General features: G+C 38.4%; 1 protein-coding gene across 1 annotated transcript; it reads right to left on the bottom strand.

The window, feature by feature from the left end:
- Positions 1 to 100: 100 nt before the first annotated feature.
- pcf11 (PCF11 cleavage and polyadenylation factor subunit) lies at positions 101 to 14,296 on the bottom strand. Its single transcript, XM_056263025.1, has 16 exons — positions 13,896 to 14,296; positions 11,861 to 11,986; positions 11,414 to 11,596; positions 11,150 to 11,311; positions 9,936 to 10,903; positions 9,638 to 9,821; positions 9,302 to 9,539; positions 7,736 to 9,102; positions 7,560 to 7,611; positions 7,286 to 7,402; positions 7,056 to 7,176; positions 6,748 to 6,931; positions 6,444 to 6,599; positions 5,667 to 5,759; positions 774 to 809; positions 101 to 575 (listed from the first exon to the last, which is right to left on the bottom strand). The coding sequence occupies exons 1-16, from the start codon at positions 14,061 to 14,063 to the stop codon at positions 363 to 365; spliced, it is 4,368 nt and encodes a 1,455-aa protein (XP_056119000.1). The 5' UTR covers positions 14,064 to 14,296; the 3' UTR covers positions 101 to 362.
- Positions 14,297 to 14,981: the final 685 nt, after the last annotated feature.

The raw sequence follows: 14,981 nt of genomic DNA, 5'->3' as shown, positions 1-14,981 counted from the left end.
CAACCACTGTTCACCATTCTCAAAGTTAGAACAAATGTCTCATTCTGAGAACCCAAAAAATTCAAACCTTTTTTTTTTTTTATCAATACTACACAAAGAATACCAAAAATATCTTTATTTATAAATTAAATTATACATATACATTTACCCACAAATGTACATATTTTGCAGTACATTTCATTGGGCATTCACATGGCAAAAAATACCTGATTAGTGCAGGCAAATACAAATACAAAAATGTATTTAAAGTGACTAGCTGAGGTCCCGGCCCCAGAGCACTGCAATATAAAAATATCCTTCTTTACAAAAACACAAAAGACCAGCTAAAGTAACCACAAAAAAGTGGCTAAAGAGCAGCAGAGTTAGAAAATAATTGCACTGGTTTGTGATTCGCCTTCTAACTTAACCTGAACCTCCTCTTCTACCATTGGTGCATCCGTATCGTCCTCGGGGGGCTCTTCTTTAATACTGGAGCATGACACCTCATCACCCTGCTCTTGTTTCAGGAAAGCGGTTAAAGGGTTTTCTGTAAGCATTTTATTGGGTGAGGGTGTGCAGTCCACAAAGGAGGATGTCTACAAAAAAAGGGAAGTGTTTTAATTGCCTACATAGAAATTATTTTACACAAATGAAATAAAGCTTTACACAAAAGCAGAATCCAAAATACAGCATGTTTCAGCCACAGGACTTCAATATGTAGGTGTGATGCATGTTAAGATTATGGCATTCTCCATATGAAGTACAAACAAGACAAACTACAAATCAACACTTACATTTTTGTAGTCTTCATAACATGAGGGATGATATGTCTAAAAGAGGGGGGAAAACAATTGTTTTTATCAAACATCAAAGCCACTGCTATTGAAGGTACAGTATGCGATTTTTCAAACTTGTTAAATACTTGATATTTGAAATCAACCTAAACAAACACCCCTCCCTTCATTGCTCCGAACATGCAATGCAAGAGTGTCTCTTATCATAGCAGAAGCAAAGCAAAATAAAGCGAAGATGAAGAACAAACTACAAGCACAAAAAAAAAAAAAAAAGTTCACAAAATACACTCACCTAAAGGATTATTAGGAACACCATACTAATACTGTGTTCGACACCCTTTCGCCTTCAGACCTGCCTTAATTCTATGTGGCATTGATTCAACAAGGTTAGCATCGGATAGCATCGTGCAGTTGATGGAGATTTGTGGGATGCACATCCAGGGCACGACGCTCCCGTTCCACCACATCCCAAAGATGCTCTATTGGGTTGAGATCTGGTGACTGTGGGAGCCATTTTAGTACAGTGAACTCACTGTCATGTTCAAGAAACCAATTTGAAATGATTAGAGCTTTGTGACATGGTGGAAGTAGCCATCAGAGGATGGGTACATGGTGGCCATAAAGGGATGGACATGGTCAGAAACAATGCTCAGGTAGGCCGTGGCATTTAAACAATGCCTAATTGGCACTAAGGGGCCTAAAGTGTGCCAAGAAAACATCCCCCACACCATTACACCACCACCACCAGCCTGCACAGTGGTAACAAGGCATGATGGCATGTTCTCATTCTGTTAGGGCATGTTCTCATTCTGTTAACGCCAAATTCTGACTCTACCATCTGAATGTCTCAACAGAAATCGAGACTCATCAGACCACGCAACATTTTTCCAGTCTTAAACTCTTGCAGGTCTTCTGCAGTTGTAGCCCATCCACCTCAAGGTTGTGCGTGTTGTGGCTTCACAAATGCTTTTGCTGCATACCTCGGTTGTAACGAGTGGTTATTTCAGTCAAAGTTGCTCTTCTATCAGCTTGAATCAGTCGGCCCATTCTCCTCTGACCTCTAGCATCAACAAGGCATTTTCGCCCACAGGACTGCCGCATACTGGATGTTTTTCCCTTTTCACACCATTCTTTGTAAACCCTAGAAATGGTTGTGCGTGAAAATCCCAGTAACTGAGCAGATTGTGAAATACTCAGACCGGCCCGTCTGGCACCAACAACCATGCCACGCTCAAAATAGCTTAAATCACCTTTCTTTCCCATTCAGGGTATATGCAGGAATCTTGAAGTTAATTTTAATACCTTTTTAAGACTTTTTCAAGACCTTCTCAATATTTTTTAATACCTCACCGCCACTTCAAGCTGTAACCATTTACATCAGTGATACTTTTAACTTAACAGTTTTAGTTTGTGATAAAGACTATATACCACTCTGATAAAAAAAAAATCAAATAGGATGGGATAGTAAATCAAAGCAAAGTTTATTAAAAAACAAAACTTTGCTCCACCCTCAACAACAATCATGCTGACATGTGCCTCAGTTCTTCGTTTTTTTTTTTTTTTATAAAAATTACTAAATTCACACACTTTTACGATGTTTTTGGGACTCAAACTGTTGGACAGCTAATTCAGAAAAAATTAGGGATGCACCGAAATGAAAATTCTTGGCCGAAACCGAAAACCGTAAAAGAGGAACCCAAGGCCGGAAAACCGAAAACCGAAACACCGAAAGAAATTATGCCAATTATAAGTACCATTGCATTTATGGTTATGACTGTGTACAAACTTTACTAAAATCAAGGCATTGCAATTGCACAAATTAACATTTTCAAAGAATAAATCCATTACAAATTATGCAAATATTTATTTAGCACAATGCACAGTATAAAATAAAATTCAAACTAAAATGTTTAACTTGACCCCACTCATGTGTACATTAAATAATAATCTGCTGGCCTGCAGAAAGGTTTTAAAATTAAATGTTCTCTCATAAAAACAAAGCTGAGCACGAACTTATCACACCAGCACCCAGTTTGCACGTCTAAATTAGTTGATTACATTTTAAAAATGAGCATATACTAGCATAAAAAGCCATTTTAATGAACAAAGGTCCATGTTTAATACAAATGTACACGAAACTTAATGAAATATGTTTAGTGAAATTAGAAAATATTTAAGAGAGCGTTAATTTAGTACATATTCCTATACATATTTTGTTGTAATGTCACAAGTAATAATCTCAGGTTTACATGATTATTTTTGAATTGGTGGTGGTAGGCTACTAAAAAATAAACATTGTCACGTGTTTATCTTTCTTCTTTACACCGATTCCTGATGGTTAGAGGACAGTTACTTGAGTCGTCCCCTGTCGTTTCAAAGAATAGTACAACGGCGAGCGCGTCAAGTCGCCTCGACCGTTTGGAGAGGTAACGTTACGCGCGCTGTCTTTGGAGACTCGCGCTGCAGAGGCAGGCGAAATAAACAAGGCTTCCGTCTCCTCGCGGGTTCAGATATACTGAAATACGTCCACACCGCAGACATGTTGCTTCAGACAAGCACGTGCAGGTCGCGGTTTCTGTTTGCGTCATCACAACATTTCACATCATAAAAGTCTTTCGGCCGAAAACCAAAAATGCACTTTTGGGCTATTTTCGGACGAAAATTTTCGGTGGCCGAATATTCGGGGCATCCCTAGAAAAAATACTTTCAAAATTTAAGACTTTATAAAGCCGTGATAAGACTTTTTAATACTTTTTAAGGGTCTTAATTTTCCCAAAATTGATTTATCACCTTTTAATACTTTTCAAGACCCCGCGGATACCCTGCCATTCTGACATTCAGTTTGGAGTTCAGGAGATTGTCTTGACCAGGACCACACCCCTAAATGCATTGAAGCAACTGCCATGTGATTGGTCGATTAGATAATTGCATTAATGAGAAATTGAACAGGTGTTCCTAATAATCCTTTAGGTGAGTGTATATACAAGCAAGGTTTGTTGTTAGTCGCCAGCAGCACACACTCTACACCCACGGTTGTCAAACTGGGGTACACGTACCCCCAGGGGTACGTGGACTGATTTCAGGGGGTGCGCAAAAAAAGATCTAAGGGACTGTTCGTTTTTTATTTAAGGGGCTACCGGAGGAGTTTTGAGATCTGTAGTCAAAAAAGACTTGACCCTCCCTTCGCCAGCAATAATTTTTTCTATGACCCTCCAAAATGATTGTGAAAAAAGGCATGATCCTCCCCGATAATTTATTGATTACTTCTGTACTGGTTTGCGCTTGGGAAAGATGTTCTGACAGCCATTGTTTTTTTTACAACCATGACAAACGACTAAACTCCTGCTTTCTCATCTTACTAGGGCTGTAACGATAGACTAAACCTACAATTCGGTTCGTATCACGATTTTTGATTTTAGATTTGAAAAAAATCATGTTTTCGGTGCTGATGCAGTGGTGACGCATTCATGTAACATGCAAGGGTGGCGCTACCAATAAAGCACCTAAAAGCTGCCACAAAGAACCGGCATGATTATGATTGTCAAATATAGCAAGGAGACATTTTAATTGTTTATTAATAAACAAGTGTTTGTCAGTGTCGGCTGCAAAGATGAAGTTGGCGATGTTGACTCGCGATCTTCGCAGTAGTAAACGCGCCAGAGAGAAATGCACATTTCATACGGATTACATAAGCAGAGAGTTTGATTTCTTTCGTTTTGAATTGTTCTGTCAAAGTAGACATTTCAAGCTTTCTATATATTTCTCAGGTCTGTGAGGCAAGTACCTTATACGCTGTGTTTCGGTTCATTTATTAGACGAGAGTCCAGTTCACGTGCCGGCGCCTCCGTGTCATGATGATCTATTTTCTACTATATTTACTTATTTATTAAATCCAGGCAATTGGTTGATGAAACATTAATTAAAATTAAGATACAATTAATAAAAAATGAAATTCAGTTTAAAGAAAGGCTTTGTGCTTTCTGTTTGAGGTCTCTGTGAAAGTTTTAAAGTCGCTTTCAGAGCGGTCATGTCCGTAACGGAGAACTGTCACATCCGTAACATTGTTTTTTTCCTCAAATGCGAACAAGAAAAATGTAATAAAAATAATATTTTATGTTCTGTGGAGGCTGACCCTCATCCGGTGGGTAGTATTACTTTTGTTTCGCACAGTGTAGTTCATAGAATTACAAAAAAATATTTTGCCACCTAAAAGATTTGTGTCACGTCACATGTGTATTTCCCTCATATTGAATATAAAACTGTGTAGACTGATATTTTTCTAATGTCTGGAGCTTTATTAAGGGAGTATGGATATACATAAACTTTTGATGAGATTTGTATCACATGTTTATGATTCTATTCACTATTCTCGACAAAATTGATCAAAATAAATATTAATAAATAAATAAAAAACTTGTTAACAATTGGTGGTGTTGGGGGTACTCCGGAAGATCTATAATGTCTCAGGGGGTACATGCCTGTTAAAAGTTTGGGAACCACTGCTCTACACCAATGTTACTCACATTGGGAGCAGAAACAACGCAACCTCTGCATCTGGTTTCAGGTCTTCCCACTTAGGTCTTTCCAGCGGTGGAAAGCTTATCTAATATTAGTGAGGGTCCTAGAGCTCTTGCCTGATCATAACCCTTCTTTTTCCAGTAATATTCCTCTGAGCTTTTTATTTTGGTATCGTCTCTCTCAGCCATCTCTCCTTCAACAGTCTTTATTCAAATCTCCTTCTTGCTTACTCTCTCTCCTCCCCCATCATGAGTGAACACGCCCCCTATTGCTAATTGGCTACAAGTTTGTTGTGGTGTTCGGTCCGACTTTCAAAAATCACTTACTGCACCTTTAATTCATATGAACAGCTCTTTTCATTAGAAGATTTCCTACCTTTCCATCAACTCTGATGGCATTCTTCAGGTGCCACTCTTCCTCTTCCTCCTCCCAGTACATCTCAAATTGCTCCTGGCAAATATCACATAGCTGAGGAGGAAGAGAGAGAAGTTTTTAGTTGGGCAGGTACTTTTTAAAGTACCTTCTCTTAAAGGGTCATGAAACCCCATAACACATCTTTTGAGAGGTTAACAGATACACATGTTGTACATCAATGAAAACAACAGCATTCTCGTTTCTCGTTTTTTTTGTAGCAATTTCATTATTCTGGTTTAAAAAGCAAAGTTAAACCAACGTCATGAAAAGTGAGGTATATGCGTTAATTCGGAGGTGATTGGAGCTTTTCTCATAAGGAAAAGGATCACATTTTTCATAAGGATGAATTTAATCCAATCACTGCGCTGTTTTGTGCATGAGATTGCATTACAGCAGAGAATTCAAATGTCACAAAAGACTCTTTCTGTTCGTTGACCTCTGCCTGTTCAGCTTTGCGTTCTGACATGTTGTCAGTGTATGTTGGTGCCCCCAACTCAGTTTTTTTTCCTCCACTCATCTTTTAATAATCATTTGTCTGTATAATGAATGTGTTCTGTGTCTGTTTTATTGGTTGTTGTCGCCCCTCTTCCCACCTTCTACTTTTTCACAGCTTTGCTCGCCCATTTCTTGAGTCTTTTACAAATCTAAGGTGTGAACGTCCAGTGATAAAACATGGGGGTTTCATGACACTATAAACTATAAACAAGCACACACACAAGTCTGTGTAGTTTGCCTTACCTCATGAACGACATCCTTAGCAGCTTTTACACTCTGGAACTCCCTCTCTTTGGCTGCTTCCTGAGTTTTCTGTACAACCTCTTCATGAACTTTTTCAAAGAACTGACTCTTTGCCCTCTCCTCAAGATCAGCGATTTCCTCAAATTCAATCCAATCCTAATAGACACAGCATTTCTTCATGTCAGATTTTTAAAAAATCCTTTGTTCCCTGACCACCTTTTCAAGAGGTCATCAGTTATTTCCATAATACAATTTTCAGAAAAAATTAAATAAAAGGAATGAGAAAAGACCACATCCGGCTTACCGTCTGACTGTAGTACCAACGGCGATGTGTAACTTTCTTACTGATGTCCTTCTCGGAACGATTCTGTCTGTAGTGCCAGTCCAAATGATCCGCATACACATCTGTCTGAGACGCAGTAAAACGCATGCCGCAGGAATAGCACTGGATTCCAGTATATAGTTTGGTGATAATGCTGTCATGTCTCCTAAATTAAACAAATTTTACAAAACAGTTGGTCTCAAACTATTTTTCATTGTCACACAATAATAAAGATATTTCAATCAGCTTCACTTCTGTCTAGACTCCAAAGAGTATCTAGATGTTCATACTGTTTCATGTCATCCAAAACAAAGCCAGTCAAATCTGGGACATTTTCATCTTCCTCTTGTTCCTCCTCCTCCTCTTCTTCTTCTTCAGGCACAGATAAAGTCTGAATTGCTAATGTGGGGTCTAAAATAGATTATATAAAACAATTATTTAAATAGGTTCATTTGAATTATAAGAGTGTAGAGCAATTAATTGTCCAAAAGTAAGAAGAGAAATAATACAGTATGCATACCAGTGGTTGAGTCTGTTTGTGCAGGTTTTATTAATTCAAAGGATATAAGTTTTGAAAATAGATCGTTCACATCTATTTGCCTGAATGACTCGGGCTCAGGCTGTGGAAACTGGGAACCTAAATCAACAATTCACAAACTATAAAAGGTCTAAAGTAGACATTACACAATCAAAACAAAAAAATAAAAAACAAATGTAGGCTGACAAGTTAACAGTAGTGTATGATTCTGTTTCAGGATATGCAAACAAAATAAAAATAATGAAGACATTCTTACCAGACTGGAAAGACATTTGGTTTGGTGGCATGAAGGGTTGAGCTCCCATCATCTGAAAATACACAAGACAAATAAAATAAACAAAACATTAAATATCCAAATACAAAGTAAGTATGAACTATCCCTTTAACAAGAAAACTCAAAACTAAGGGACATCTTGAGTAAGGGATACTTACAGGCTGAGGAACACTAACAACACCTGGACCAGGGAATGGAGCAGGTCTAAATGAACCTTGGAAATCTGGTGTAGGGCCTGGCACACTGAAGTTGGATGCTTGTGAAACATTTTGCTGCATGGGAAACTGTTGAGCTGGGCCACCAAACGAGTTAATGGGTGGCATGTTGAAATTGGGCGGTGGTACAGCAGGGTTTATCACAGGAGCTTGACCCTGAGTTTGATCGTACATTGTTGGCTCCTGTGGTCTCAGCTGGTTTGGAATATTTGGACCGCAGAATCTTGGAGGACCTTGAGGGTCATATCTTGGCATAACAGGAGGTGCATCAAATCTTAAGGGTTCAGGCTGCACCGGGTTCTCAAAGCGCATCCCACCTGACGGACTATCAAATCTGACTGGACCCTGCTGTTCATCAAAATTCATTAGTCTAGCCGGGAACCGTGGTTCCTCGTATCCTGGTGGACCATGTGACATGTGAGGATTATCGAACCTTGGTGGATTAGCAAATCTGTTTTGGTGCATCTGGTGATCGTAATGAATTGTGGCTTGAGGGTCAAATCTCACCATGTTATGAGGCTCTATGTATCTCATTGGCCTGTGGGAAACTGCTGGGTTGTTAAATCTCACAGGTCTTTCATGGGCTTTGGGAAATCTTTCAAACCGGTGAGGGGCATCAAAGCGATGTCCGGGATACCTTACGGGCCCACCAGACCCATCAAATCCAACTGTATTGCCTTCGTACCGAGGAGGAGGAGCATAAGGTATTGGAGGACCATCTAATCTTGGCTCTCTCATCTGGCTAGGTGGCCCATCAAAGGGAGCTTGAGAACTCTTATATCCATCAAATCGTTGAGAAACATTCGGTCCATCATGCCGTGGCGCATTCACCTGTGACATGGGTCCTTCTGAGGAGTGAGTCGGTGTATTCCCAGGAGATTCATCATGGTTTAGTCCACTTCTTCCCTGTTCCAAGAAATGATCGTGCCTTGGAAGACCCTCTACACTTATTGGACCATCATCTGGACCTGTACCAGAGTGAACACTGTTGGGACTTTCAAAACGTGGGCTGATGTCTCCGTCAGGCTGTTGATCCATTTCAACTGGAGAAGATGCCCGTTCAAAATTCAATACTGTGGATTTTCCACAGGTCCCATCCAAGCTGACTGGGCTTGGCGAATTTCTGAAAGTGGATCCTGTACATGATGGAGGCCTGTCAGTTCTTCTAGGATCTTCATGGTCAAAGACTGGCTTTATGACATCACCAGACATTTTATGCACATCTGAGGTCTCACTGTATCGTTCAGTCACTTCATGATGAGGATGATAGAGCAATATATCATGCAAAGGAGAATGCCCCACTTTTCGCACTGTGAAGATGGACAAATGATTATAAGAAAATATTTCAAATTATGACTCCAACACAAACACCAACAACATTTACAACTTAGAGCATGTTTGTAATTGTCATGGTAAAATTGTTTAATAAAATTACAAAAATCTAAAACTACATGTAATATTAAAAAACAAAAAGAGTTACAATTCACATACAAACAGGACAATTCTTACCTGGGCGGAGGAGCTGTGTTCTTTTCAACTTGGACTTATGCTCAAGATAAGAAAGCGCCGCATCAGATATTGTTCCCAATCCTTTCTTTTTTGATGGATACACTCCCTCATCACACGATTCATCCCAAGAGTCAGACCGCTGTCTTTCCTCTTGATACTGAAAGAGTTGGTTTATTTGATGGGCTACATTGAGGAATTCATCATTGGATATTTCACCCTCAGCATGCCTTTTGCTAGCCTGAAACAAAAAATGTCCAGTTTAGCAATATTCTAGAGTAATAATGTATTAGACCAAGAAAACTGTATTACGAAACTTAAAAAATGAAACTGTCACACCTTTCTTAAAAGATTGCGTTTACTTGCAGAATTGAGTGCTTCTGGTATCTGTATGTTGCTATCAACACTCAAACGATGTTGCTTAGGTGTACGAGGTGTGGATGGTCTTTGATTAGTGTTCCAAGTCTTGTGTCTCTGGGTGCCCAGTCGTCCATCTGAAAGCTCTGGATTTGACTGTTTGGGACTGTGACACACAATTTATTAATTTAAATGAGGTTCAACTTTGAGTTGAAGTTCAATTTTAGCAAGACGGACAGTGTAATGAATAGTTAAAAAAAAAAAATAAACAGTCACTTACTGTTTATTTTCTTCCCATCCACTCCTCCACCTCTTCCCATCTTTTGTGTCTTTATGCTCTGCAGGAGAAATTCTCTGCTGTGGTCCATCTTTCTGATCAGCAGGTCTATCCTCAAGCGGCCTTTTTGATCGTCTCGATTCTAGGGGGATTTTCTTAGTACTTCGTTCATCTCTTATACTCGACGGTGGAAAAGCATCATCATTATGTGGATGTTTACTTAATCTAGCCTTTCCAGACTTGGGGGGTGGAGTAATACTCCTGGTTTTTCTCTTTGGAGATGATCGCCTTTCTTTTCTTTTGGGAGAATGTAACGGTGGCGAACGTGATCTTGACCGAGACCTTTTTCTAACATTTGCTTTGTTCACTTTAATATCTTGTTTTATAAATGTCTCAAGTCTTCCTTGCTTGTTTAGAGACCCATTTATAAGCTTGCCCCTGGACTTTAGATGATCCAAGTTTTTGACACCTTCATCCTTCTCTTTCTTCTCTGAACTTCTTTTCTTCTCTTTATCCTCATCTTTTGAATCTGTCCTTTCATGCATCTGCTTATGTAGCCTTGGGTCCTTCTTATTCACTTCAGCCACCTTTGAATGTTCAGACTCCATTCCTCTGGGTCTGACAAGGACACCTTTTCCAGATGGTGACATGGACTTAGATTTAGGTCTTTCCTCACCGGTAGAGTTATCCTTTTTTGGAATCCTCAACTTACTTGGTCTTTCAGCTGAGACTTGTCCTCTTTTTCCTGATGTATTCAGAAAGCTTGGTGTAACCTGATTATCCTTCTTATGAATCACTTGTTCCTTTGCATTTACAGCTGTGGCACCAGGTCTATTTAATCTAGGATCTCTGGTTGACAATTTTTCTGATGGTGCTGGAAGCCAAGGTTTGGTCTGTGGTGCAGGAACCGTTTGACTGAAACGGACTGGAGCACTGGCATGGTGGTTTGAAGCAATAGCAGGACTGGCAGCCTTGAGGACAAAAATAGCAATTCTCTTTTAAAAGTGTTTTAGGCACACATCAAGAAGTATGAAGAATGTTGATCATACTATAATACTGATCATAATTGTTGGTCATTAGACCAACTACAGCTTCTATGCAGTCCCATTACATAACACCTGTTCTTGACAAATTATATAATTTTAAAACGGCAAATACTGACTTGCAGCACACTTTACAGTTCAGCTTGTTATAAAGCATGTGTCTACTAAACTCACCAACTGAGCTTTAGTTTGTTCAAGTTCAAGCTCTATCTTCTTTTGCTGAAGTTCTAACAACTGCTTTTGCTTTGCAAGCAATTGTTGTCTTATCATTTGCTCTTGTGTCAAGCTCGGAGCTGGAGGTTGTGGGGCAGGAGGCTTTGGAGATGTTTCATCAGTCTATGCAAAGAGAAAAGCATACATTTCAGATAAACCATAGCAGTACATATCTTCCCACCCCTTGGAAATTAAAGGATCAGTCAGAACTCCTCTAATGCTTACCGGTTTTAAAAATTTTGGGTTGACATGAATGCTGGCATTCACATTTGGTGGCAATGGTTTTATAGGCCAGGCAGGATCTACAGAGTTCACACGCACATCTAGTGCATATAACTTCTTCAAGGGGAAAATTTCATCCCATGTGGAACGCAATTTGAAGAGACTTTTTCTAGTGGCCTCATCCACCTAAAGTGAATCAAAAAGAAAGGGGGGGAAAGAATATCTGACTCCTCCATTTATTCTCACAGAACACTGACAAAGCTATATAGATTAGCATTCAAAAATGTAAAAAAAATTAAAAATGAATGTGATTACTACAAAAGGAATTAAACAATATATCAATATCAAGGTGAAGGAATTAATAAGCACTACACAGTATTCTAAATGGACAAAGCACATGACGTTCAATCAGAAGTAACATCATGGACACAAATTCAAAGAATTATGTACCTTCTCAAATACACAAATAAAGGAATTGACTAGGTTCTTAGCAAACACTTCAAGGTAATCCCCTCCAACATTCTTCACTATGGAATCCACTAAGTACAAAACTGGGAGCTTCTCACCAGGTGTCGCCTAAAGTGATAGAAAACTGACAAGTTTAGAGAACAACATGGGAGAAATGCAAAACTACATTGAGTTAGTTTGAGGTTACCAAATGGTATGAGTTTAAATTTAAAATACTGGCACAAAAGACAAAAATCAAGCACTTAGGGTGAAGTCCATGGTTTTGCACTGAAAAATGAAAATCCTCAAAACCAGATCCATCAAAAATCAGGGGAAAGTTCAGATGCAGGTACAAAAAACATCCATGTCCCAGGTAAAAGAAAAAACATCTTCAATGTCCACGCTTCATGCTCAGTCCATCAAGCAGGTTTTTGTTTTGTTAGGTTGTCAGTACAATTTAGTTTGTTACTGGTATCACTTTATAAACTCCAGTTTCACAGAGACTTTTAGCAAGAAGCCCAAGCCCTTTAAACATAAAAAAATAAAATAAAGGGATGAAGCTCCTTTCACTTGTTTGTTTTTCTTGAGCAAGAATTCAACTCCATGATCCACTTTAATTCAAGTTTAGATTTGATCTTCGTATTTTTTTTTTGGGGGGGGGGGGGGGGGGGGGGACTTGGTCTTAACATTTTACACAAGTCCAGAAAAAGGTTGACAAGTTGTGACCCACATGCCACAGTGCAGAGAGCTGTTTTTGCAAAATTCCTTAATTTCTTTCTTTTAGTAATTTTTACACATTCGACATTGGAATGTCATTGGAAAGGACAACACCAATGCATATGCTTTTGTATTAAAGAGCATTTAGATTAGACTGAAATCAATAGCAAACATTACCACAAAAAATACACTGGGAAATAAAGACAAAAGGACATTTCACATAGTTTATTGTCACAATTGTATACCATTTATTAACATTTCAGAAAAGAATGTAAATTTACTCAGCAATCTAACACCCCAAACCCTTTATTGGTTCAAGTACAAAGCAATTTGAATGGCGCACATTTGTATTAAAGACTTTAAATCCAGGCGTACTCATTTTCATGGTGCAGCCCAACACGACTATTCGAACTAGTGCAAGATTTCAAATAGATTGAAAACAAACAAAAATATAAAAAAATTCCACGAATTTTCTAAAAAATACCCAGCCATCTATATAGGGAGCAAACCACGTGTACCAGCTGATGAAAAGACATGACTACAACCATGGGTATGCAAATGCTTATATCTGATTAATTGTTAAATGCAAGGACAGAGCGTACTGAATATTAGCATTTCTAATCAATACAACTTTACAAGATTATAATTTGTGCAAAGTACACATTGGATACAAACTATAAAACGACGATGACTCACGTCGCTGGGTTGATTAAGTTAGATAATACGGAAATGTCTAATCATTCATAACTAGGGTTCTTGTGGATAAATTAAGAGTAATACAACCATGAAATTAATTACATTTCACCAGATAATTATATATGGACAAAGAACAATGTAAAGTATAACCTACTGAAATGTTGGTTTAAGGCAATACATCAAATTGGTATTATCATAGAAGAGTGACTGTAGCGAGCTGCTGTCATTATCCCATAATCGTATTGTGAAGGGAAACGTGGAATATTAACTTCAAGCCAAATGTGCGTCAACAGTAAGTCCGACTTTATGACCAGCTGGAACCCAACAAGCAGATAAACATGCTGCTCCAACTGGACTAATTTGATAATGTTGAACGGTGAATCTCTTTTCTAAGCCAGAAAACAGAGCATTCTGACTGATAATAAATAAAATGATTTATATCATGATAAATTAGGAACTAGTTAACGATAATGTTTTACGTCGATTTAAACCATGTAATTAGCGAACTCGTCGTGCTACCGCCATGTTACTGGCCTCATGTCATGTCGTCATTTAACTAACTGGCCACACGAGCTACAAGACGATGACTGAAACAAAACAAAAATAAATCTATTTTCATAAAAACCTTGGCAATTTGTGCTTCAATAATTGCGACGATATCCTTGGCGAACTGGATGTTTTCTTCGGCAAGAATGGTGAGCATGTTGATGTGCGGTTTGCTGTTGAAAGTCAGATCTTCCAGCGAGGACTGATACTCGCGGCAGGCGTCCTCCCTCGCGCCTTCGTCCGACATCTTTGAGCCGTTGAGTCGAAGGCTGTACTAGCCACACAATTTAAACTATTATACAAACATTAGTTGCAACACAGTCCTCTTAAACATCTGTATTTCGTCTTGGTTTCCTTTGTACGTCGAATGCCGTCCTGTGTCTCCTCACGTCTTGCTTTTTTTGTAACGATATTTCTTGTTTCTGTTGAGCGTTGCAAAATGTCCGTCGTACTTCAGCGGAGACTACGCGTCATCTGAAACGTTTTATACTTGAACGCGCGTCACTGCTTCCCGATTGGCTGCGCTGAAACGCACGAATTCGATTGGATAATAAAAACTTTGCTCTTAATGTCATTGGTCAAAACAGAACTAGTATATTCAAGAAGAGCCTATCAGAATGAAATAATTATATAAATCAATAAAATCACAACAGAGTACAATGTCGTCATCACCTTGAGTTAAAGATACACACTATAGAATAATTTGCATAGAATAGAGGTTCAACGGATTCAAAACAATATAGAGAATTATTTTTCTGAACAAGGTATATGCAGACTTTTGGAAATTGTTTACCCTATCTATTTTTGGGTTATAATTGTCTATCTTGAATACATCAGCATAGCTGAAGTATTGATAACACAAAGCAAAATGGACACAATTTTAATGACCAAGCTTGTTTTTTCACCCTTTTTATTATAGGCTACATTTGTAAGTCAGAACATTGACTATCAAACACGTAGAGTCAGTGTTTAATTATGTATTTAAAATTAAACTCATAAATTTAATTATGTTTAAATATGTAAATACATATTAAGGTCATAAGAATAGATTATTCTGGGTAAGTATATATTGTACAAAATTAAAACATTGTTTTGTTCTGGAATAAAACTCTTTAATTTTCAGTTTTCAATTTTTTATAGATTATTGGAACACTTATTTACAACA

This window comes from Rhinichthys klamathensis, unplaced genomic scaffold (assembly GCF_029890125.1).
Source record: "Rhinichthys klamathensis goyatoka isolate OS25496 unplaced genomic scaffold, OSU_Roscu_1.1 h1tg000197l_1, whole genome shotgun sequence".
In the NCBI taxonomy this organism is placed as follows: domain Eukaryota; kingdom Metazoa; phylum Chordata; class Actinopteri; order Cypriniformes; family Leuciscidae; genus Rhinichthys; species Rhinichthys klamathensis.
Note: the sequence above shows the minus strand (reverse complement) of the source record. Positions and strands in the feature narration are given on the sequence as shown.

Coding starts and splice junctions, on each gene's coding strand:
- pcf11 (XM_056263025.1), bottom strand. CDS start 14,063: ATGTCGGACGAAGGCGCGAGGGAGGACGCCTGCCGCGAGTATCAGTCC. Junction 10,904..11,149: donor AACAAACTAAAGCTCAGTTG/GTGAGTTTAGTA, acceptor TTTGTCCTCAAG/GCTGCCAGTCCTGCTATTGC. Junction 6,600..6,747: donor GTTGGTACTACAGTCAGACG/GTAAGCCGGATG, acceptor TGTGTCTATTAG/GATTGGATTGAATTTGAGGA.